Source organism: Cyprinus carpio, chromosome B2, assembly GCF_018340385.1.
Source record: "Cyprinus carpio isolate SPL01 chromosome B2, ASM1834038v1, whole genome shotgun sequence".
In the NCBI taxonomy this organism is placed as follows: Eukaryota; Metazoa; Chordata; class Actinopteri; order Cypriniformes; family Cyprinidae; genus Cyprinus; species Cyprinus carpio.
This window is the reverse complement of record NC_056598.1, coordinates 24,919,572-24,946,219: the sequence shown is the minus strand read 5'-3', so window position 1 is coordinate 24,946,219 and position 26,648 is coordinate 24,919,572. Positions and strand designations below refer to the sequence as shown.

General features: G+C 37.3%; 1 protein-coding gene and 1 long non-coding RNA gene across 4 annotated transcripts; one reads left to right on the top strand and one right to left on the bottom strand.

Moving 5' to 3' along the window:
- Nucleotides 1–615: 615 nt before the first annotated feature.
- Nucleotides 616–26,290, bottom strand: LOC109075518 (integrin beta-1-like). Of its 3 annotated transcripts, none has more exons than XM_042718818.1 (16): nucleotides 26,118–26,290; nucleotides 23,372–23,438; nucleotides 22,997–23,082; nucleotides 22,697–22,889; nucleotides 21,621–21,791; nucleotides 21,318–21,544; nucleotides 19,935–20,090; nucleotides 19,702–19,797; nucleotides 19,194–19,283; nucleotides 18,006–18,146; nucleotides 16,898–17,100; nucleotides 16,584–16,822; nucleotides 15,554–15,776; nucleotides 15,241–15,473; nucleotides 1,278–1,444; nucleotides 616–1,158 (listed from the first exon to the last, which is right to left on the bottom strand). In XM_042718818.1, the coding sequence occupies exons 2-16, from the start codon at nucleotides 23,436–23,438 to the stop codon at nucleotides 1,093–1,095; spliced, it is 2,358 nt and encodes a 785-aa protein (XP_042574752.1). In that variant the 5' UTR covers nucleotides 26,118–26,290; the 3' UTR covers nucleotides 616–1,092. The 3 variants fall into 3 exon arrangements, with proteins under 3 accessions (XP_042574752.1, XP_042574754.1, XP_042574755.1); XM_042718820.1 differs by lacking the exons at nucleotides 15,241–15,473; nucleotides 15,554–15,776; nucleotides 16,584–16,822; ... (9 more) ...; nucleotides 23,372–23,438; nucleotides 26,118–26,290 and adding exons at nucleotides 2,049–2,278; nucleotides 2,450–2,672; nucleotides 6,538–6,776; ... (9 more) ...; nucleotides 11,671–11,737; nucleotides 12,263–12,599; XM_042718821.1 differs by lacking the exons at nucleotides 616–1,158; nucleotides 1,278–1,444 and adding an exon at nucleotides 13,631–14,353 and having other exon boundaries at nucleotides 26,118–26,287.
- Nucleotides 2,668–4,337, top strand: LOC109079754. Its single transcript, XR_006154057.1, has 3 exons — nucleotides 2,668–2,994; nucleotides 3,654–3,719; nucleotides 4,269–4,337. It is a non-coding gene; the product is annotated as an uncharacterized LOC109079754 (long non-coding RNA).
- Nucleotides 26,291–26,648: the final 358 nt, after the last annotated feature.

Genomic DNA, 26,648 nt, shown 5'->3' with positions numbered 1-26,648 from the left:
CTCTTGGTACAAATATTTACTATTTGGGTACTGATATGTACATTTTAGGTGTTAATATGCATCCTTTAGGGGTAAATTAGGAGTACCTAAAAAGGTATAACTAACATGACTCATACATTTTTACTTGAGAGTGTAGCTATCATCCATGATGTGAACAACTCTTAAGTGTGATGTGACATACAGCCAAGTATGGTGACCCATACTCAGAATTCATGCTCTGCACTTAACCCATCCAAAGTGCACACACACAGCAGTGAACACACACACACACACACACACCGTGAACACACACTCGGTGCAGTGGGCAGCCATTTATGCTGCGGCGCCGGGGAGCAGTTGTGGTATTGCCACCTGAGACTCCAACCCACAACCTCAGGATTAGGAGTCCAACTCTCAACCACTAGGCCACAACTTCCCCTCTTCAAAATTCACTTTCAGCAGATATATGCATTCACAGTTTACAGTTTTGGGAACTGGGAAAACAAAAACATTGATGACTCATCATGAACTACACAGACTTTTTGTCCAATCAAATGCTCTCTAGAATGAGAATGCCCCTCCCCCAAATACAAACAGCCACTGGCTATGGAGAAAAAAACGTCACCCACACAACCAGACTGTCAAGAATGTATTAAAAACCCCAACACTGTTTTATTGGCTTTATAGAAAGTATTCAAAAATAATAATCATTGGTGAATCTTGTTGTGACTTCTTGCGCTCTGGAAAACCATAATTTCGAGTTTAATATTTACATATAAACATTCCAAAGTAGTAAAAGATATATAATTAAGCAATGGGAAACTAGCTTACAAATCAGTTCTCAACTGGTAGGCTGGGACCCAAAAATGCATTTGACTGGTTAATGGACAGAAGGCAAACACTAAGACCGCAAAATAAATAGTTTATCAAAATTTGAAAGGGATGATCAAATTGTTGTTGGCATCTGAGTAGGTGTTTTTGTCCAAAGTCACAATATGTCCCAGATTACATTAAATACAGTTTATGATACTGTATTAGGTCACCAATGTAAAATCTGGGCGATGAAGCAAAGACTGGTTGAAAACCACTGCTGCAAGCCATCCTGAAGACCCATCATTTTCCCTCATATCTGGGGTTCACCACAGTTGTCACAGCACTCTTGTAGATGGGGTTTTCACCCTAAACAGAACAAGCAGGTATTATTATCCCAATATTTCATCCATAGCATGTGCAGCCCTTAAAATTTATTTATTTGTCAGTCATATTAAAAAAAGAAATACTAATAAAGAGATGCATACTGTGTCCCATCTGGCATTCATCTTCTCTTTCTCGAACTTGGCGAACTCTCTGCGGTCATGAATAATCATGAGCAGCTTCCAGATGAGCAGAAGTGCTAAACCAATCAGAACGATTCCTGCGACCACACCAGCTACGATGGGGATGATGTCAGGACCAGAGGGACACTCTGTGGACACAGGTACAAAGCATTATGGGAAACGATGTAAAACTGTAAACTATTTATCAATAACTATAAATTAAGAAAGAAGACATGAAAGATAAGCTGCAGTCGTCTTTTCTTCACTATTGTGATGTATATCCAAACTGCTTCTCAAATAAGAAAAAATGTAGAGTGGGACTTGGTTTTAAGGCCCGTTCACACCAAGGACGATAACTATAAAGATAACAACAAAGATATAGTTCTAAAAATCGTTCTCAATATTAAAGAATCCTATTAAGGAATAAGAGTCCACACCACAGCTATAACGATAAAAGCACAGAGAAACAATATCTTTGGAATCATTTTCCAAACAATTTTTTCCAGCTGATGAACGGTAAAAAAACAGCGTGTGCTTAGAATAAACAGACAATATCTTTCGCTGGTGTGGATGCTAATATCGTTATCTTTGTAGTTATCGTTCTTGGTGTGAACAGGTGACTTTAAATAGTAAAATCCATAAGGTTTACTTTAAAACTTCAGAGTCCAGTGCTTAAGTAGACACTCATTATTGTATTTAATATTTGCAAAAAATGTCATACTGGTGCATGGTAAGTTTTTCTATCATTTTTACCCTTTTTCTCGGCCACAAAGACATCAATGTTGTCATCGTTTTTGGTAGCGTAGGTGAAGTAGAACCAGCAGTCGTCAATGTCGCGCTCTTTGCAGATATTGATGGGCTGGTCATTCGGCTGAGGAAGTTCCTCCTTAGTCTTCACTAATGTAATATTGAAGGATCTGCATTCTTCCTCACATGTTTGTTTCTTGCTACCCATGCCAAATTGTCGGCACTCAACACAGTCCCTTTGGGGCAAAACACAGAGGAATATATTTCGTACTGCTAGCTGAGATTAAATCACTTCATGATTGCACTGTTTATTCAGATACAAAACTGACTACAAGCCAAGCCAGTAGTTCAACCTACTGGGTTAACTTTGTTAGTCTAATCTCATTAGTATTAAGCCAATAACTCACTTGTGTTGACTGCAAATTCTGGAGCAGGTTGGGCACATTTCACAGGTTTGACCTTCATATTTTTGGTCAGTACATTTACATACGCCACACTTGCAGATGCCCCGACCGCTACAGATCAGCTTGTTACCGGTCAGACAGGCTGAGGTGTCTAAAGTGCAGTCGCAAGCACTTCCTGTGTAGTTAGCGTCACAGATACACTTTTTGCACTCGCATTGTCCATGACCTGTGTGGAAAAGGATGCCTCAGTACTTTTGTCATGTTTTCCAGAATAAATATCTACACTCTAAAAACGGCTGGGTTATTTTTTAACCCAAAATGCTGGGCTGAGTCTGTTGGGTCATCTTGTTGGGTTATTTTATTACTTTTTAAACACTTTTGGGTAGTTTCAATTTACCAGGTGTTGAGTTAAACCTGCTGGGTTGCAACGCTGGGTTGTTTCAGGCCAGCACTGGGTTATTTAACGCGCCTTGAAGATGTTTAAATCGCTCCCTAACTGTCATTTTGGAAGGACAACGGGCAAAGCAACTGGTTTCAACTGTTTTAAGGTAAGTTTATTTCATGTTTTCGTTAATAATTATTTTAAATTGGCAGAATTATAACTTTTTTGCGGCAAACAATACTGTTAAACTTCTACAGGCCAACATAAGTTATGTTAAATGATGAACAGTTTACCTCAAACGGCCATTCTAACTCCTCGCATAATCGTGTTAAGGTATCTGAGATGAAAGATTAATACAGTTTTATTAAGTATCAGACAGTGACGGAAAGCTGAAATATGTGAATATCTATGAAAACAGAGGAAAGAGACGTTTCTGACACTGAAAAGCGAATTTAACATTTAAGTGAGTCAAATGAGTTAAAATAAGTGAATATGACTTTCTGCTCTAATGCAAATGCCTGCAGTTGTCTATATCGACATGTAAATCATACAAATTACGTACAATGTCGTCGGACCGCAGATCTAAAAGAACCGACGATCCGGTTTAAATAAACCGGTTCTTCAATTCTCGGACAAAGTGATTCCCGGAAAAGAATCGACGTCTCAGGGCCTCGATACATTTTAAAGTGCGCGCACGCACAGCGAGTGAGTAGGCCGCGTTAGTGTGATGATTTTTGATGCCTGTGTGGTTTATAAAGTCTCTTTACATACGTAAATAAAGGTTTTTTTGTAAGTCATAATTCAAAATGTTGTTTTTCTTGTCAGAAGAGAACATGGAAACATTTGTGAGAGAAAAACTCGTCGAGTGCAGTCTTATGGAGACGTCTAACGGTAAGTTCATGTTTATTATAGATTTAACATACATAATTGTTTGTCTGTGAAAATCAACTAACTCTTGCGTAACTTAAACGCACATATAATTTTGTTTCGTGCTATAGTTAAAGCTGCACTTTGTAACTTTGTGTTCAGAATGTACATAATTTATAATGAGCGAATTCATCATATACCCATTTTTCCATATCGTGTTTTTGACTTGTCCTTAATCACTTTGGTAACGTTACACCTATAACTGTTTATATATGGGCTATTTAAAAGCTGCGGAGTAACCCAGTACCTGCGTGACTTGTCATAGAAATTTATGTGTGCCTATGCAGTGTGATCTCACATATCTGTGTGCCAGTGACTGTGATTGTGTGTTTCGATATAGCCAGCATATTAATGTAAAACTGTGATTATACTGACTGGAACATCCTATTGATTACACAGTTTGAAAGCACACCTTTCAGCCAATCACTATAGCATATTCAGCTTCTGTAGACCTACTCATAGGTGAATCATTGCTATTAAAACAATCTGTATTTTGTTTAATTTATTTTATAGGTTGGAACAAACGTGGAATTCCTTAACCGAGTCCACAAAACCCCATCCATCTGTCATGGCGATTTGAAAAATGCCAGCAGATCTCTCAGGCATTGATCATAATCAATGGACAGGTAAGGACATTCTGGACAATTTTCAAAAGGAATTGCAAATTGTATATTTAATTGCATTTTCCCACATGTGGACGCATAAATTGTGACATAGTCCAAACGCAGTTGAAAAGCATTTGAATTTCAGATGCCTTACACGGAAACCTGTCAATCCGTGTCAGGGGTGGGACTATACTATGGGGTGTGTTTGTATTGGGAGATATTTTGTAGTTTTTACCCCAAATCTCTCACTGTTTGTGCTCTGATGCACGTCAGCAAAACAACATTGCAGTTCTACTCTTATTTGCCTATACATCTTACCCTATATTTTATTCCTCAGGTGAAAAGCATTTGGTTAATATTTGGTTAAAAGCACAGGTTTCCATGTGAGGCATTGGAAATTTCAAATGCTAAAGTAATTGCGATTCCATTTGAGTTTTGGCACGTTACATGTGCGACACAGTGAAAAAAACAGACGTGGTAATTAATAACACCCCGATGTTCTTATGATGAATCTATGCTAACATTAGTCTGTTTCATTCTTATTCCGAGGTCACCGTAGCCACCAGGATCCAGTCTGTATTCAGATCAGATGGTCACTGCAGTCACCCGGATTCAGCCTGTATCCAGATCAGATGGTGGATCAGCACCTAGAGATGACCTCTGCAGCCCTGAATGTCAGCGGAGACCAGGACTACTAGATGAGCCCCAGAGAGATAGATCCCCAGTAAAGACCTTGTCTCCAAGACAGCGGGAACCAGATGAGTCCTCTGCACAATCAAACTCTGCTGCAGCCTGTAATTGAACTGCTTGTTTCGTCTGGTCAGAGGAGAACTGGCCCCCCAACTGGGCCTGGTTTCTCCCAAGGTTTTTTCTCCATTCTGTCACTGATGGAGTTTTGGTTCCTTGCTGCTGTCGCCTCTGGCTTGCTTAGTTGGGGACACTTAATATCCAGCGATATCGTCGACATGATTGCACAGCTGGACGATAAATAACTGAATCAATGATGAACTTTAATTGAAAATTGAGTGTTTACTGTTGTCCTTTTGCATTATTACACACTATTTTCCTATTTAATACTGTAAAGCTGCTTTGACGCTGTATTTTTTCAATATGACAGGCTCATTACTCATAATACATGGAAAATACTGTAGCAAATGGACTTTGCTTTTCCATTTGAAATTTGGCAGTCCCTGTGCATTCATGAAAACGCAAACAGTAATGCAAGATTTGCAATTGTGTTTTGATTATGTCACAATTTGTCACATGTGGAAAACGCAATTGAAAATATAATTTGCAATTCCTTCTGAAAATTGTCCTTCCATAGACAGGCTCTATAGCAGAGTACACTGCTCTCAGCTGTAGATCTTCGCTTCAAAGCTTTCTAAGTGTTTGACAATAGTTAATCCAAAAATGAAAATTCTGTCATTAATTACTCACCCTGGTCTGAAAGCTCTCGGATTTCATCGAAACTATCTTAACTTGTGTTCTGTAGATAAGCACATCTACCTAGGAATCTTTATATACTTGATATAAATTTAAGGACATCTTTAAATGATTTTGCATTCTCTGTCTTTTTAAATTTTATTTGTCAATGTCATTTCACTGTGTATTTAAATAGTTAAACATGTCAAAATGTAATAGTTAAACAGCTAGACACGGGTCATTCAGAACTAATTTTCTTATTTATTGCAACTGTATTTCTGTGATTTTTGCATTTGCTGGAAACAAAAAAGAAGAAAATTGCATGTCGTTTGTCATTGGTACAAATTTTGACACATTTGTGAATGTGAGATTGCATTAAAAATATTTTTTTTAGCAGTCTAAATAACCTGTATTCTTCATTATTTATTAATCCATGATTGTTTTCTTAAGCATAGGCAAAATTATGAGAATAACCCAGCAAGAATAACCCAGAACCACAAAAATGCAAACACACAAATGGTAAAAATGACTATATCTTGGGTTTTCTCAACAACCCAGCCTGCTGGGTTAAAATGTGTAAACCAGCATGCTGGGTTACTTTAACCCAGCACGTGTTCTGTCCAATATTTACCCAGCGCTGGGTTGCCAATTGGGTTATTTTTAACCCAACCATTTTTAGAGTGTAAATGGCAGAATTCATTCACAACAATAAATTACAGCAAAAGACAGAAGCGCAAATTCTCAATGGGTTGTACCTCCGCAGAGTTTGTTGTTGGAGCGGTCACAGCTGAAGTTGTCACACTCGCAGAACTTTCCGCTGTATATCTCCTTTGGGTTTTCTCTTTTCCTGCACTCGCATGTTCCACAGAAACATTCTCCATTGTTGTTGCAGATGCCCGTCTTGTTATCCATGCGGCATTTCGCATCCATATCGTCTGTTGGGACCTCATCTTGGCTGCACTCACATAATCTGCCTAACCGGCCTTCATTACACCTGATATTAGAGATAACGTTGAATCAGGATAATGGTCATATTATCTGAATTTGCATGAGATTGAAAGCTTCTCAAACCTGCATACTCCACACTCTAGAGTGCCATTGCCGTCGCTACACTCCGGACTGTTTAGGATTCCATCTTTATGACACTCACATTCACAGATGAAGTTGAGGACGATCTCCACCTTCTCGCTGAAGCCCAGCGGGTTGATCTTTATAGTCTCTGATTTACCTTTAGATGGACAGCCCTTAGCCGTGATTTCTATATCAAACATCACCTATGAGGCACAACACATTGTTTTAAATTCTAAGGCCTCATGCACACTACAAATAAGAAGCTCTTTTAGGTATTTAAAGATTCACTAAAGATTTGTGTACTGTAAAAAACATTAGGAATTTTTACAAAGTTTTAAAACACTACAGTAAAACTTAATTGTACATCAACACATGAATAGATTTTATATAATTTACTTTGTCACTTTTGTTATCAGTAATGTGCATTGGTTTATTTTGTGCTGTAATTTATCTTATTTCATTATTTTGATGTCACATGCACTGTAAACCCTAATGAGTTATCAGAACTCTGTTATATTCCATACAATTTTATTTTTTAAAATTAACACACACAAACATGCTATCTGATCATTTTTGAAACATTCTCACCTTATTTTTATGGAGAATTTCTGGCAATCACAGCTGTTTTTTTTTTTTTTTTTTTTTTTTTTTACCATAAATGTAACCTTTTTTCTACAATGTGCTATTTTAGGATGCAGTACTTCATCAAAAACTTGCATATACACCATCAGTTTATCTGCACTGAAGAAGTGCAACAGAACTGAAAATAAAAATAACTAGTTGGAACTAGTTTTAATTACATATATTGTTTTGTTTCCAACACCTCGCCCTCCTTTTCCAGTCTTTCCTTTCGCAATTTCATTGGGTGTTGCTCAGTGCTGCTACAGTCTGAACTAGTATGTGTCTTAGAAGTATGCAAACTAGAATATCATTAGTGAATGGGCATTAGCTGGAATTTTGCAATCATTTGAGAACTTGTGCACTAAGCTTAAGCCACAGCTAGCAAAAGGGAGTCACTCTACATGCACGGACAAGTGCAGATGTTCAGAAGTTTACTCTCTCACCTCATCCCCAATGGAGATTTTGGAGCACTTTCGCCCATTTTCTCCTTCTTCGCTCACTCCATCCTTGCAGTGGGAGGTGTAGGAGATGGACACATTTTCGGGGAGCCTACTGTTCTCCAGAATGACCTCTGAGGACAAAGACTGATGACACAATTATACAAAGGTTATATCAGTGCTTGGCAAACAGTCATTCAAATACTACTTTTAAAGGGATAGTTCACTCAAATTCTGTCATCATTTACTTACCTTCATAACATTTTAAACCTGTATGACTTTTTTAATTCTGTGGGATACAAAAGAAGATATTTTAAAATTCAATACTTTAAAATATCTTCTCTTGTGCTTCACAGAAGAAAAAAACACAAAAAAGTTTGGAATGACATGAGGTTGAGTAAGAGATAACAGAATTTTTATCTTTTGGTGCACTGTGGCTTTAAACTTCTTACTTTACTGGTCGCAGAACCGTTGTTCTGACTGACCAATAAGCTTCTTACCATTTTCTGATTATTTAAATGACTGAGTACATATTTAAGATTATAAATTAGAATCCCTTCCAAGCAAGCAAATACAGTCGTTTTAGCTTCACTTCCTTTCAACCCTAAAAGGAACTAGGGCTGACCACAGCCAACCATTACTGACAGAGACATAATATAAATAACTTAAACCAGGGGTGGTGAACGTCGGTCCTGGAGAGCCGCAGCCCTGCACAGTTTTGCTTCAAACCCTAATCAAACACACCTGAACAAGCTAATCAAGGCCTGAAGGGTTACTAGAAAGCTAAAGGCAGGTGAGTTTTAATTAGGTTTGGAGCTGAACTCTGCAGGGCTGCGGCTCTCCAGGACCAGAGTTCACCACCCCTGACTTAAACTTACGTTATATGCATCAATGATGAGCTGGATGACATTGGAAGAGTTGGTAGACAGTGTCCCCACTGCTGATTTAGGGATTAGAGCAGACAGCTCCTGTTGCACACACACACATATTATGAGTCAATACAGACTACAATCAGAGTTAAACCTGATGTTAATATTATGAGACGATGAACATAATGTTGTTACAATGTGGAGAAGATATAATAAACATATTGCGCACACCTGATAAAGATCTCTGAATTGCTGTGTCACAGCAAAGATGGTCTGAATGTTGTTGTCACTCAGTGTGTCTACCAGCTGAGAGATGGTGGGGTAGTCCTGTAAAAAAACAACTGAAATCAAAGACACATTCTGACATTTCCAGTGGTCTATCTATCTATCTATCTAGCTATCTATCTATCTATCTAAAAACACATACTTACAAAGTAGCTGCTCATGGTGTACATATTATTCTCCAGATGGCATTTCCCAACATTTGGTCGAACAATGCCACCCAGTTTTCCATCTCCAGGTAAATGGAATCCTGCATCTGTGGAGAACACAAGGAGGCGAGTAACATTCCTCCAGCCGATCACTTCCTGAAATACAATCCAAACACAGCAGATAGAACACAGCTTCAAATGGTCAGATTTTGTCCAAACTTGTTGCATGCTGCTCCCTAGAACTCGATGAGATATTGAGTGTGTTTCTGGTTTTACAAAGGCTCAATCACACACTGACTACAGGCTTAGTGTTTTAAAATTAAATCAGAACCCTCGGGTGAGTATATGAAGATAATGATGAAGTATGTATACATTATAAGAACATCTGAGTTAAGCTTCGGAATTTCTATATTTGGTGCAGTTTCTATTAGAAAAACTATTTTATTGGAACAAAAAGAAAGTAGTTGTGGATGCAGCCATTCGCAGGGCAAGTGCAACACTGCATGTGCAAACATTTATTGGAGACTTTGCCCATAGTTCTTTGGCTTTTATGGGATGTTCAGCTCTACTCACCGTGCAGACAGCAGCTTGCATGATTGCATCAAATCCTGCCTCGGGAGAGTCCAGGTTTCCAGAGGTTTTCTGCTTGCTGACCTCTTGGGTGAACAATGCACCATTATCGGTCAAGTTCAGGACATTTTTGTAGCTGAAGGGCGGTGAGCAGTCATTTGGAAAACATGGGTTCTTCAGATACTTCGGTGTCATCAGAATGTAAGGCATAACCAGTTTCTCCAAGAATGAGCCAAAACCTGCAAACAAGAGTTAGCAGATCATTTAACAATAAAAGCATACGCAGGTGTGAATGTGAGCATATGTTCTCCTAACCTATCCGCAGGTCTTTTGTGGTGTTCTGCATCGCCCTGGCAAGTTCGGTTCCCAGGTTCTTGACATTTTCAAGATTGGTTTGCATGGAGTCGCTGAGGTCCATCAGGAAGTACAGATCGATGGGATAATCTTCCGCCCTCTTGAACTTGAGCGTAAACTTCTGTGATTCACCTGAAGGGTGAAACAATATGCCATGAATGCTATTACCAGCCATTCTGAAAGGGAATGAGGACTGTCAAGGGGCTGTCAAGCTCTAAAACAGAAAAAAAAAACAACATCGCGAAAATCATCTATTCGACTTGTGCAATACATTACAAATCTTTAGTCGTACACACAGACGCTTGAGTCATTCAGTCACCGATATTCTAACTCGAGAATATAACTCGAGAACCGAATCCATTCGTGAACGAGACTTTCAGACCAGCTCGGTGAACTACATCAGCTGATTCATTGAAATCAACTCAAAAAATGATTTGTTTATTAGTCAGACTCTTGTTGATTGTCCTGTGAATGTCAATGAGAGCGCATGTCATGGTTTTCAGTAAATAAATACCGATTTCTTTTACAAACCTAATGTATAGATTTAGAAGATTTGGAATATGACATAACGAGTCTTTACTGCCCACATTTACAGTACTTTTATGGTAATTTTTTTGTTAATTTTTTTTCCCTTCACAAGCACCCTCAGTCATCATTCACTTTCATTATATTGAAAAGAGTGGCAAATATTTTCTTCAGAAATCCTTCTGTGGTCCATAAAGGAAATAATACATACAGGTTTGGAAAAACATATGGGTGAGTAAATGATGAAATGACATTTTAGATGAACTTATCCTGATTTATATGTCACAACACATTCAGACACATCCAGTGATGTTTTTGTTGTTCACAGATAGGGTCCAGTACCTGATCGGAGGTTCAGGGTGAGTTTCTGTGGCTGGATCTGGGTGATCAGATTCTGTCCTCCATCAATTTTACGGTTTGTGACGGGTTTGTTCTTGTCGATGGTGACCGTTCCTCGAGGGTTTTCTATGCCGAGTGGAGAGCACCCAGCCTTTTCCAGAGAGTCTCTGTCATCACAACGTGAAGGTTTGAAACCCTGTTAAGATGCAAGCAGAGACTTGCTAAGCACACATTCTGGTAAGACTCAGATCATCTTTCAGAGTCAAGAGAAGACGATAAAGCTTTGTAGACAAAATAACTTACAGGATCTTTGCACCACGCACACTGTGGCCCGATCTGAATACACTCTCCACATGTTGCAGAAATACATATATTGCTGTCTGAACGCAAAACACATACACAACAACTTTAGAAGACAAGATCTATCATTCTACAACGTTAAGTCAAATTCAAATCGTCATAATTTCCCAGTGACTAAAGCATTATGAAAAGAAACAAGTAGATCTTTTGCAGAATAGCTTAAGAAGGTATTTTTAAAGCTATTTCTTTGTATATTTATGCCAAAGCAGTGCACTTATTCATACAATAAACTGATAAACCTAAACATTAAAAGAATGCCCCTAAGGCACTAGAAAGTAGCTGTGTTGCTGGCACTAAATGACTTGTATTACCTGTTTTTGATCTGACATGAGAGACAAATCCTAGTAGAGCTGATATTAATAGCACCTTCATATCCATCTAAATGCAAAAGAACACAAATTACACAGAAACATATCAGGGAGAGAGAGAGATCAATCACTTATGTACTTGTCTGATACTCACATAAACTGTACTGTGAAAGTGATAGTTCAAAATATTTTTTTAAAATGTGCATTAATAATCTTGACTCTTTTTGTTTGATAAGAAGTATAATACTCTTTGTACTAAAAAGTAGGTTGCCGTTAAAAAAGGTTGGGCACACAGGAGTGTCTCTGACTCAGAACAATGAAAGAGACAGTTAATCATTGACTTTGATAACAAATAAGATATTGAGAAAGAAACAGCAGCACCAAGAAACAGAATCTTACTATTCTGTTACTATCTTACTATCTGCATGTTCATATATATATATATATATATATATATATATATATATATATACATACAAACAAACACAATATTTACTTGCAGAATCTATGATTAGTGAAGTGTTATGAGATTTCATGGCCATTTTAAAATAAGTGAAAATAAAGAAAAGTGAAAAAAAAAAGCTTAGTTACTCACCTTAACACACTAGAACTGTGTGTTTATGGAGTAAATGTTTATATGCTCAACTTTTCCTGATGTCTTGAGTTACACTCCAGGTTACAGTACACCTTGATAGTCCTGTAGGCATATGAAGAATGTTTCTGAAATGGCACACAAAACAAAATAACTGCGGTTGTGTGAGGTGAGAGCAGGTCTTGTTCAGTAGTTCAAATACAGCAGCAGCAGTCTCACATCTCAAACACACAGGAAACACGGAATGAAGGATTGTGAGGTTTGGGCGGGACATGTCAGAGTGAGGCTCCTCCCCCAGAACAGACTCACATTAGAAAATAATAATAAGAAAAAGATTTAAAAGATTTAAGATTTAAAATATTTTCAATAATAATAATAATAATAATAAATAAAATTATAAATAAAATAATAAAAAAATATTTATCCATGCATGAAAAAATGGACATAAAAAAGTGAAAATATTTTGAATAATAGTTTTTGAATAATATATATATATCATAATGCATGACAACAATGAACAAAATAATCTAATAATCTATCTATCATTAATAATCTATCTAAAATCTAATAATCTAATAATAAAATGCAAAGAGGCATATTCAGGGAGAATTTGTACGAAACTGAAAGTACACATATTTACAGATGGATCAAAAGATTCAATTGCATGAGGTGTTTATTCCAGAATTATGTGTACAAATGTCAAAAAGACGAACATCTAATTTATCAATATATTCTATAGAAATAATTGCCATTATAATAGGTTTAACATGGGTAGAGGAGAAAATAAGACTTAAGCATCAGTAATAAAAATAATATTATCTATTCATAAATCACCCATAGAAGATATAATGAATGAAATATTTGTGCTCTTGTATCATATTCAAAGGACAGGAGTGGCAGCTGGATTCTGCTGGGCACCATAAAGGGATTTTGCACATAATATACCTGTACATACAAAACTGTCTATTGTACTATACCTGCACATACAATTGTCAATTTGTATATTGTCATTCCTTGTTCTATTTAAAAAATATATATATATTATCTGTGTTTTTGTTCTGTCGCTGTCATTCTGTTGCACTGTGGAAGCTTCTGTCATGAAAACAAATTCCTTGTATGTGTAAACATACATGGCAATAAAGCTCATTCTGATTCTGATTCTGATTTCTGGAAATGAAGCTGCTGATGAGCTAGCAAAGAAGGCTTTAAAAAGGAATGACGTGAAAACATGCTTAGTCTCATTCATTTGTGACGCTCACAAACTGTCAGCCATTTCAACTGAAAGGTGATGGATGTAATGGTAATATTGTTCACTAGAAGAACCTGCAGGATACGATATCTTGATAGATAAAATGATAAATGAAAGATAAATAAATGCTCAAAACCAGTTTATTTGTAAAATTATGGTGCACTGGTAATATAATTTTATACAATTAGTTACAAAGAAATCGCTCATAGATCATTAAATGTTCTAACCTTTACATCCCAATAAAGCTGAAAACAGATTTGTGACCCTGGACCACAAAAGCAGTCATAAGTAGCACTGGTATATTTGTAGCAATAGCCAAAAGTACATTGTATGGGTCAAAATTATCGATTTTTCTTTTATGCCAAAAATCATTAGTATATTAAGTAACAATCATGTTCCATGAAGATATTTTGTAAATTTTGTACTGTAAATATATCAAAATTTAATTTTTGATTAGTAATATGCACTGCTAAGGACTTCATTTGGACAACTTTAAAGGTGATTTTCTCAATATTAAGATTTTTTTGCACCCTCAGATTCCAGATTTTCAAAGAGTTCTATCTCAGCCAAATATCCTAACAAACCATACATCAATGGAAAGCTTATTTATGCAGCTTTCAGAGGATGTATACATCTCAATTTCGAATTTACACTTAAGTCAAGGTGCATCTCTAAAATTCTATAAAGACACAATCATTGTCAGCGCCAGTAGCCTCGTGGTTAATGCGTTGACATACAGCGCAACTGCGCTCACGGCGACCAGAGTTCGAATCCCATCTCAAGGTCCTTTGCCAATCCCGCTCCCCTCTCTCCTCCCAGTAATTTCCTGTCTTCTCTCTACTGTCCTATATGAATAAAAAGGCATAAAAATAACTTAAAAAAGACAATTATTTAGTATTGTGTTCTGAAAAACACATTCTCATGTAACCTAAAACACCTAAAGCCCTAGAATTATTCTATTTATTTATGTTTTCTAACATGTTGTTTTGGTAATGACAATATGACAGTTTGTTCTGTATAGTAACATACAGTTTTACAATAATATAATATGTGGAAATATATGATTGATATCTTAAAAGACTAGGCTAAAACAACATGCAAGCATAGCACAGCAATCATCTTCTTGTTGACCTACGCCATCCTATGCACATACAGGAAAAACTTACAGAGGGTTTGTTGACAGTTGACATGAGTTGTCTCCTTTGACACCAGTGTGTTGCTGTAACCTGTTTCATTAAACCCTATCAGTCTCAGTAAAGATTCAGTATGGACTTTGCGTCACGTCATTAGACATTTCAGTTGGATTGCTAATCATACATTGGGCCATTGGTGCTTAAATCCCAATGGTTGTCACTTGTGGCTATATTTTTCCTTTTTCTGGATTTAAACTGTCTGGGTGTCGGTAGCCATTGGTGTTTGGACGCTGATAATCACCGCTTATAATCGTGACTATATTTAGCAAGAATTCTGCCAATAGCTCACCTGCATTTAAATAAAGAAAGTCATTGAAAGTCAAATTCTGGGGCAGGTTGGGCAGATTTCACAGCTCGGACCATAAAAATTTGGGTCGGTACATCTACACACGCCGCACTCGCAGGTGCCCCGACCGTTACAGATCTGTTTGTTACTGGCCAGACAGGTTGAGGTGTCCAAAGAGCAGATGCAAACACTTCCTGTGTAGTAACAATATAACTACTAAGACCTGCTGGTACTTATTTCATCTTCCACTTACCAAGCTCCTCCGCCACATGGACCTCAATGGTGCTGTCGCTCTTGGTAGCATAGGTAAAGAAGAACCAACGATCGTTAGCGTCACGCTCTTTGCAGTGATTGATGTAGGGCTGGTCGTTGGGCTCAGGAAGTTCCTCCTTCTTCTTCTTTGTTATAAGATTGAAGTAGCTACATTCTTTCTCACATGTGTCTTTCTTGTCACCAGTACCAAATGCTCGGCACTGGACACAATCCCTGTGAGGAAAGCCAGGCGAATATATTTAGTGCTGCTAGCTGAGCCAGTTGCTCCTGCAAATGTCCTGTTAATAACTCACTTGTTTTTAGTACAAACTCCAGGGCAGGTTGGGCAGATTTCACAGGTTGGACCCTGAAACTTTGAGTCGGTACATTTACACACGCCGCACTCGCAGGTGCCCCGACCGTTACAGATCTGTTTGTTACTGGCCAGACAAGTTGAGGTGTCCAAAGGGCAGTCGCAAGCACTTCCTGCGTAGTTAGCGTCACAGATACACTTTCTGCATTCACAACGACCGTGACCTGTGGGGGAAAAAAATGCCACAGTAATAAGTGTCCTAATTCACTTAAAAAAATAAAATAAAATAATCATATTTTTTCTTGTTTTCCAGTAAAAATATCAAATTTTTAAATCAAGATACATACTTGTAAATGAAAATGATTCAGAATATTAACTCTTTTTTTTAAGCAAATGTATCAAAATTAATTATGCTTAAAACAATAGAATATATGTTAAGAAAAACTTAATTCAAAGGGAAACAATATTTTTTTTGATTTTTTTCGTTTAAGCAAATTCAATTTATTTTGATAATTTTTTCAGAAAACAAGACATGCACTGCAAAAATGATTTTCTAACTTAGTATTTCTGTCCCGTTTTCCAGTACAAATATCTAAACATTCTTAAATCCAGATACATTTAAGCAGTACGACTTAATTAAGATATATTAAGCCTTTTTCTCTGGAAAATGCATCAAAATTAGTTTATGTTTACAACAAGGGACAAAAACTGTCCATGAGCTAAGAAAATTCAACTTAATTCAAAGGGATATCAGGATTTTTCTTACCGCATTGGCAGGTATAATAATATAGTAAATATAGTAGGTTTTAATCAATTAAAGTCAAAATGAAATCAAAATGGTAAATGCTCCACCTCTAAAACTGTTTTCCCCCCTAACTGTTAAAACAATAATATTGTGCAAATAAAAAGGTTTGTGAGTACAATTTCATGTTGATTTTAACAGTGTTCTGGTTTTTTTATTTGAGGAGAAGAGAGTATGCATTTCAACATTTCAACAAAAAAATTAAAAAAAAATACAAAATGGGTTGTACCTCCACAGAGTTTGTTGTTGGAGCGGTCACAGTTGAAGTTGTCACACTCGCAGAACTTTCCGCTGTATCTCTCTTCTGGGTTGTCTCTTTTCTTGCACTCACACGTTCCACAGACACATTCTCCATTGTTGCTGCAGATGTCCATCTTGTTATCCATGCGGCAGTTCGCATCCAGATCTTCTGTCAGGACCTCATCTTGGCTGCACTCACATAATCTGCCTAACCAGCCTTCATTACACCTGATATGAGAGAAAACGTTAAATCAGATCATTATATTATCTGCATTTGCATATGAGATTGACAGCCTCTCCAACCTGCATACTCCACACTCCAGAGTGCCATTGCCGCCGCTACACACCGGACTGTTTAGGATTCCATCTTTATGACACTCACATTCGCAGATGAAGTTGAGGATGATCTCCACCTCCTCGGTGAAGCCCAGCGGCTTGATCTTTATAGTCTCTGATTTACCTTTAGATGGACAGCCCTTAGCCATGATTTCTATATCAAACATCACCTATGAGGCACAACACATTGTTTTAAATAACAGATGCATATAATTTATGGGAATTGAAATAGCCCATAGGGTGTGTAGGTTTTATTTGTGACATGTTCTTTAGAATGTTAAGACCTCATGCACATTACAAGACAGGAGCTCTTTACTATAAAATACTGACAAATATGGGTTTTGTAAGTAAAAACTACAAATTATAATTTTTGCTATCAGTAGTGTACATTAGGGTGGTTTGTATAACAAGCAATTTATGTTATTTATTTATTAGGAGTTTGATTCCTAACCCTAAGGTTGTAGGTTTGAGTCTCAGGCTGGCAATACCACGACTGAGGTGCCCCTGAGCAAGGCACTGAACCCCCAACTGCTCCCCGGGTGCCGCAGCATAAATGGCTGCCCACTGCTCCGGGTGTGTGTTCACTGCTGTGTGTGTTCACTTTGTATGGGTTAAATGCAGAGCACGAATTCCGAGTATGGGTCACCATACTTGGCTGTATGTCACGTCACTTTCGTATTAAGTCATCAGAATGTAAAAAAATGTGAGGTAATGTAACTTGTGTTACATATTTTTTAAGCTAATATACTCAGATTTTAAGTTAGGGGAACTTTCAATTTTGACTAATATGTTCAAATATTCAAAATATTGACACATTATTTATTTACGGTTCATTTCAGTCAATCACAGATGCCAGTAAATGTAGCTTTATTTATTTATTTATTTATTTAAACAATGCAGTTAGTCGCTCACTCTCTCAGCTCATCCCCAATGGAGATGTTGGAGCACTTAACTTGGATAACAAAGGGTCAGTTCTGTTTAGGAAATTTTGTATCTAATAGAAAGTACTGAATATTTGATGAAAATGCCAAAGATGCAACTGCATAACAGTCTAGCTGGAGGACATTATTCTCACCTCATCCCCGATGGAGATGTTGGAGCACTTTCGCCCATTTTCTCCTTTTTTGCTCACTCCGTTCTTGCAGTGGGAGATGTAGGAGATGGACACACCTTCAGGGAGCCTACTGTTCTCCAGAATGACCTCTGAGGACAAAGACTGATGACACAATTAAACAAAGGTTATATCAGTGCTTGGCAAACAGTCATTCAAATACTACTTTTAAAGGGATAGTTCACTCACATTGTGTCATCAATTCATCACTCTCATGTCATTTTAAGCCTGTATGAGTTTTTATTCTGTGGGATACAAAAGGAGATATTCTGAAATTCGATACTTTAAAATATCTTCTTTTGTGTTTCATGGACAAAAAAGTAATGCAAAAAGGTTTGGAATGACATGAGGTTGAGTAAATGATGATGGAATTTTCAATTTTGGATGTGAACTGTGAACTTTAAACTTATAATTTTACTGGTTGCAGAACAGTTGATCTGAATGAGTAATAAGTGTCTTGCCTTTTTCTGATTATTCAGAAGAGTTAAATTCATCAGATTATAAATAACTCTTATGCATGGGAACTGGCTGTATTTTGTAAACCCCCTGGAGGGCTAACATCCTACAAAGTTTAGCTTCAACCAGCTCCAACAAACATGTTTGGAAGTTTCTAGTGAGTCTGAAGACCTTGATAAGCTGGTTCAGGTTTGTTTAATTAGGGTTGGAGCTAAACTCTGCAGCATAGTGGCCCTCCAGGAACACGTTTGTACATCCCTGCCCTAAAATGAATGGCCCACCCACTTTCAGCTGTGGCCCACCCAGTGAGAAGCTGGTAATTTTCCAGATTAATGTTATTTATTATACTCTTCTCCACAACTGCATATTTGCAGCTGCGCTCATTTCTACGGTCCTTGATATCTACTCTCCTTTGAATGCGAACCGAGACACTTGATTATGAGATCATCTGCGAAGCCCCATCATCTAAGGTAATGCTTCACATACAGAAAACTTTAGTAAACGTTTGCCAATGCCTTAACTAATTAATTTTTTCAATGCTTAAGTAGTATTGTGTATTGAATCTTTGTGCTGTGTTTTCTGTTGGCAATTTGATATGCAGTTTTAATATGCTACACTTTGCCCACCCAGTTTTATGTAGGCCCACCCACTTAAACATTTCTGGCCTCGCCCCTGATATAAATAACTTGAACTCACATTATATGCATCAATGATGAGCTGGATGACACTGGAAGGGTTGGTAGACAGTGTCCCCACTGCTGATTTAGGGATTAGAGCAGACAGCTCCTATTGCACACACACACACACACACACACACACACACACACACACACACACACACACACACAAATTAGGGTGACCAAATGTGCCTCTTCCAGGGGTCAAGTTCTGCCCAGGATTTCTAAGTTGCCATAACGATCAAAATACCGCAATCTGATCTGCTCTCTATTGCTCTTGTGGTACTAGATGTCATAAAACTATCGATCTGCACAGCACAAAAGGCCAAAACCTGGCTATTTTAGGCAATTTAGAAATCCAGGGCAGAACATGTCCCCGGGAAGTGGCATGTCTGGTCACCTTAACACAAATGCATTATGAGTCAATACAGACTACAATCGGAGTTAAACCTGATGTTTATATTATGAGACGATGAACATAATGTTGTTACAATGTGGAGAAGATATAATAAACATATTGCACACACCTGATAAAGATCTCTGAATTGCTGTGTCACAGCAAAGATGGTCTGAATGTTGTTGTCACTCAGTGTGTCTACCAGCTGAGAGATGGTGGGGTAGTCCTGTAAAAAAACAACTGAAATCAAAGACACATTCTGACATTTCCAGTGGTCGGTCGGTCGGTCTGTCGGTCTGTCTGTCTGTCTGTCTGTCTGTCTGTCTGTCTATCTATCTATCTATCTATAAAACACATACTTACAAAGTAGCTGCTCATGGTGTACATATTATTCTCCAGATGGCATTTCCCATCATTTGGTCGAACAATGCCACCCAGTTTTCCATCTCCAGCAAAATGGAATCCAGCATCTGTGGAGAACACAAGGAGGCGAGTAACATTCCTCCAGCCGATCACTTCCTGAAATACAATCCAAACACAGCAGATAGAACACAGCTTCAAATGGTCAGATTTTGTCCAAACTTGTTGCATGCTGCTCCATAGAACTCGATGAGATATTGAGTGTGTTTCTGATTTTACAAAGGCTCAATCACACACTGACTACAGGCTTAATGTTTTAAAATTAAATCAGAACCCTCCGGTGAGTATATGAAGATAATGATGAAGTATGTATACATTATAAGAACATCTGAGTTAAGCTTCTGAATTTCTAAATTTGGTGCATTTTCCATTAGAAAAACTATTTTATTGGAACAAAAAGAAAGTATTTTGTAGGGCAAGTACAACACTGCGTGTGCAAACAACATGTATTGGAGACTTTACCATAGCCAGGGCCGCATTTTCCTCTTATCGTGACATAAGCAAAACACATTTTTGGGCCCCCCTTCTCTATTAATATATTACCTCCCCAGCAAACAAAAGTATTTCGTAATCAGTTGAAACCATTATAGGGTTTTCTATCGAAATAAGGACTTGCGTTCAGTCAATATAGATCGAATTTAGTTCTTTGTTTGAGAACGGAGAACCATTCCATTAATAGGCTCCTGCGTCGTGGCCACATTACAACCTTAGGAGTGCAATATTGTTCTAATAATTTTAACAGCCTGGAGTCACAACCACACCTCGAGACATTGTTCAGATGATTTATTTCAAGACATTTGTCATGTTTCTGCCCTGAAATCTCGTGTGTGTTGAGCTAATTTCTTTTGCACCTCATAAACCTTCCACTGCAATTTCCAAAATGTCATTTTAGAGCTAAAAACATAGGGTTGAGCCATTGATATGCAGGCTAATGCAGTTATTAAATCATAATACAGCAATTATAAAAAAAAAAAAAAAAAAAAAAAAAAAAAAGGATTAAACCCATTTTAAAAACTGCATTGTCTGTGCGTCTCTAAACAGTGTTCAACAGCTGCATCTACTAATAGCAAATCTTTAAGTTGAACTGCTTCAAGAACCTCGCAACTATGGAATGTCAAGTAGCTCTTCCGCGGAGAAACTATTTTACTGATAAATTTGCGGGGCATCGCTGACAACTAGTTTTTCTTTGCATCTCCATGTGTGTGTGGGTGCGAGAGAACAGGAGAAAGAAAGGAGTAAGCACAGGCACATGCCTAGAATGCCTATGCATAAATCCGGCCCGGCCCATAGTTCTCTGGCATTTAGGGAATGTTCAGCTCTACTCACCGTGCAGACAGCAGCTTGCATGATTGCTTGAAATCCTGCCTCTGAAGAGTTCAGGTTTCGAGAGGTTTTCTGCTTGCTGACTTCTTGAATGAACAATGCAGAGTCATCTGTCAAGTTCAGGACGTTTATGTAGCTGAAGGGGGCTGTACAATTGTTTGGAAAGCATGGGTTCTTCACATATGTTGGCATCACCGGAATGAAAGGTTTCTCCAAGAATGAACCAAAACCTGCAAATAAGAGTTAGCAGATCATTTAAGAATAAAAGCATACGCAGGTGTGAATGTGAGCATGTGTTCTTCTAACCTATCCGCAGGTCTTTTGTGGTGTTCTGCATCGCCCTGGCAAGTTCGGTTCCCAGGTTCTTGACATTTTCAAGATTAGTTTGCATGGAGTCGCTGAGGTCCATCAGGAAGTACAGATCGATGGGATAATCTTCTGCCCTCTTGAACTTGAGCGTAAACTTCTGTGATTCACCTGTAGGTAGTCAAAGACGATCGAGAGACAAAATGAAATATAAAACATGCTAAACTTACTTTATAGGTTACCAGATATTATTTATAATACAAGAATAATTCACTTAAAAGTCATCATTTACCCTCATGTCTTAAGAATTTTTATTTATTTTTGCTTATGCTCAACACAAAAGATTATTTTTACAAAATAAATAAATAAATATCCTGGTCATTCTTTTCAACACGATGAAAGTGAATTAGGACTGCCGAGGGCTGTCAAACTCCAAAACAAAACAACAAAAAATAATAAAATATCGACTTGTGCATTACATTAAAAATCTTCTGAAGTTATACAATAGCTCTGTTTGACAAACAAATGGAAATTTGACTCGCTGAGTCACCGATCATCTTGACCCAAATATTGAATCAGCGAGTTGAACTTGAGAACCGAATCAATCCAATCAATCGAATTCATGAACGAGTCATCTAGACCGGCTCGGTAAACTAGATAAGCTGATTCATTGAAAAGATTCGACTCAAAAGAACAATTTGTTTAATGAATCAGACATCGCTGCTTGTCGAGGAGAGCGGATGGCGGGTGTCAAAACTTTGAGTGAATACACAGACTTGCATATGACTTGGACCACATTTATAGTACATTGTGCTTTTTTGTTCATTTTCTCATTCACAAGCATCCTCTCAGTCCTCATTCACTTTCATTGTATTGGAAAATACAAATATTCAAATATTCTTCAGAAATTCTCCACGTGGTCCATGAAAGAAACAAAGTCATACATGTTTGGAACAGCATGAGGGTGAGTAAATGATGAAACTTTTACATTGACATTTTGGATTAATTTTTCCTTATTCTTTATCTCACAAATACATCCAGTGATGTTTTTGTTGTTCACAGATAGGGTCCAGTACCTGATCGGAGGTTCAGGGTGAGTTTCTGTGGCTGGATCTGGGTGATCAGATTCTGTCCTCCATCAATTTTACGGTTTGTGACGGGTTTGTTCTTGTCGATGGTGACCGTTCCTCGAGGGTTTTCTATGCCGTGTGGAGAGCACCAAGCCTTTTCCAGAGAGTCTCTGTCATCACAACGTGAAGGTTTGAAACCCTGTTAAGATGCAAGCAGAGACTTGCTAAGTACACATTCTGGTAAGACTCAGATCATCTTTCAGAGTCAAGAGAAGACGATAAAGCTTTGTAGACAAAATAACTTACAGGATCTTTGCACCACGCACACTGTGGCCCGATCTGAATACACTCTCCACATGTTTTGGCTTTTGCAGAAATACATATATTGCTGTCTGAACGCAAAACACATACACAACAACTTTCAGTCAGATTCAATAAGCTATCACCATTTCCCAGTGACTAACTCTCTTATGCAGAATATTATTTATTTATAAATATTATTACATTTTTTTTTTTTTAAGTATTAAGTATTTGTGTTTCCCTGTACATTTATGCTAAAGTTCATTTACTCCCACAATATTACTATGGGATAAACTCATAAACTTGCCCCAATGCCTCTAGGCACTAGAAAGGAGTAGCTAGAAAGTAGCTGTGTTGCTAACTATAAATGACTTGTATTACCTGTTTTTGATCTGACATGAGAGACAAATCCTAGTAGAGCTGATATTAATAGCACCTTCATATCCATCTAAATGTAAAAGAACAAGGGCATGAATGGAAGAATGATGGAGACAGTTAATCATTGACTTAGATAACAAATAATATATTAAGAAAGAAAACGCTAAGTATGTGTGTGTCTATATATATATATATATATATATATATATATATATATATATATATATATATATATATATATACTGTGCCGTGAAAAGATTTTTGCCCCCTACCTGTTTTTTTTTTTTTTTATTTTTTGAATATTTGTCACACTTAAAAGATTCAGATCATCAAACAAATTTTAATATTACACAAAGATAATGCAAGTAAATACAAAATGCAGTTTTTAAATTATGATTTCATTTATTAAGGGAAAACAAACTTTCCAAACCTACCTGGCCCTACGTGAAAAATTAATTGCCCCTCCTGTTAAATCATGAAAGAACTGTGATTAACCATATTATTTTAGAAAGCTGAGTTAAATTTCACTAACCTAACCCAAGCCTGATTACTGCCAGACCTGCTGAATCAAGAAATCACTTAAATAGAACCTGTCTGACAAAGTGAAGCATGCTTAAAGAGCAAAACATCATGCCACGATATAAAGAAATTCAAGAACAGATGAGAAACAAAATAGTTGACATGTATCAGTCTGGAAAGGGTTATAAAGCCATTTCTAAGGCTTTGGGACTCCAGCGAACCACGGTCAGAGTCATTATCCACAAATGAAGAAAACTTGTAACAGTGGCCGGCCTACCAAAATTACTCTAGGGGCCAACGACGACTCATCCAGGAGAACCCAGAACAACATCTAAAGAACTGCAAACCTCACTTGCCTCAATTAAGGTCAGTGTTCATGATTCAGCAATAAGAAAGAGACCACTGCCACTGCTGACCAAAAAGAACACAAAGGCTCTTCTCACATTTGCCAAAAAATATCTTGATTATCCCCAAGACTTTCAGGCAAATATTCTGTGGACTGATGAGACAAAAGTTTAACTTTTTGAAAGGTGTGTGTCCCGTAACATCTGCCGTTAAACCAACACAGCATTTCATAAAAAGAACATCATACCAACAGTCAAACATGGTGGTGGTAGTGTGATGGTCTGGGGCTGCTTTGCAGCTTCAGGACCTGGACGACTCGCCATAATTGATGGAACCATGAATTCTGCACTCTTTATCAGAAAATCCTGAAGGAGAATGTCCGGCCGTCAGTTTGTGACCTCAAGCTCAAGCGCACTGGGTTATGAAGCAAGACAATGATCCTAAAAACATCAGCAAGTCTACCTCTGAATGGCTCAAGAAAAACAAAATTAAGGTTTTGGAGTGGCCAAGTCAAAATCCGGACTTAAATCCGATTGAGATGCTGTGGCATGACCTTAAAAAGTCCTTTCATGCTCGAAAACCCTCCAGTGTGGCTGAATTAAAACAATTCTGCAAAGAAGAGTGGGCTAAAACTCCTCCACAGTGATGCGAAAGACTCATTGCTAGTTATCGCAAATGCTTGATTGCAGTTGTTGATGAAAAGGGTGGCAAAACCAGTTATTAGATTTAGGGGGCAATTACTTTTTCATGTAGGGCCAGGATGGTTTGGACTAGTGTTAATTTCATTAACAAAGACTATAATGAAAAATCACATAAAAAAAATACTGTAGCTACTGTAATAAATCACACATAATCTATAACAAAAACATTCATATACAATACTTGAAAAACACACATAAACCACATAAAAAACACACATATGTTGTCGCGATCATTTACCGTCTTCACGTTTCATTAGTTGGTTTATGCTTGTTAATCTACTTAGCTACAGCAATCAACGGAAGCCTGACTATCTTGCCTCTTTTAATTTAAATCTAGATTTGTTCACACTGGCCCTTGAAAACGTCTACGTGAACACACTTGCCTGGGCTGAGCCCCCCTAAAATGAAAATCCTAGAATCGCCCCTGACCATGAGTCCACATTCTATTGATTTGTTCTTACTGGTGAAAGTGCAATGCCTGAAATGCAAAAGTAAATTTCTCAAATGACAACAATCATTACAATTATAAATATGAGCAAAAATCATTTAGATCAGTTTAACCATTATACAGCATGCCAAAAATGTAAGATTTGACTAAAACCTTACTAAAATGCTCATATTTCATTGACTTAAACGTGACTGAACAAAAACAGGACAAGGCTGACTAAATATGACAACTAAAATGTACATTTGAGTAAGTCTAAATTAAAAATGGCTGCCAAAATTAATACTGCTCTATGGTTAATTAATAATATTTTTATTGCTAAAATGTCAGGTTTTTTTTTTTTTTTTTTTTTTTTACTAAAACTAGACTAAAATTTTTTGACTTTTAGTCGACTAAAACGCGACTAAACTAAATAGGATAAGATTGACTAAATATGATTAAAAAAAAACTAACAAGGACATTTAACATGGGACTAAGACAAAGCTAAAACTGAAAATAGCTGACAAAATTAACACTAGTTTGGACAGCTTTTTTCCTTAATAAATTAAATCATTATTTCAAAACTGCATTTTGTATTTACTCGGGTTATTTTTGTGTAATAGTAAAATTTGTTTTAATGATCTGAATCTTTTAAGTGTGACAAATATACAAAAAAAAAAAAGGGGGACTAATACCTTTTCATGGCACTGTGTGTGTGTGTGTGTGCATGTATAAATATAAAATAGTTTTAGTTACTTACCTTAACTCCTAAGGCTCTTTCAAGAAATCTGTTTATGAAGTAAATGTCTATATGCTCTATTTTTCCTGAAGTCTCTTTCAGTAGTTCAGATACAGCAGCAGCAGTCTCACACCTCACACCTCACACACACACAGACACACAGACACACGCAGGAAACACAGACTGAAGGATTGTGAGGTTTTGGTGGGACAACCAATCACTAAGTAGCAGTAAGAGAAAAGCACATATTGGCTGTTACGAATAGCATACTAACTCACTACTACTCCTGCAGTATACAGCACATATGACATGCACAGAATACACAGCTGGCATACAGATCAATTAAATTTTTATTGTAGAATAAAGTCTATGGTTTTAAGTAAATAGTAGGCAGTGTATAGTATATAGTGCACACTGCACAATATTCAATTAATATTAAGCTAGTGAACTATTCTAAACATAGCCATAACGCACTAATAGCAGCAGTTTGGTGCAAAAATTCACATTGCTACCAAACACAGACATACTTAAACTGTGTAATTAGAATGACAT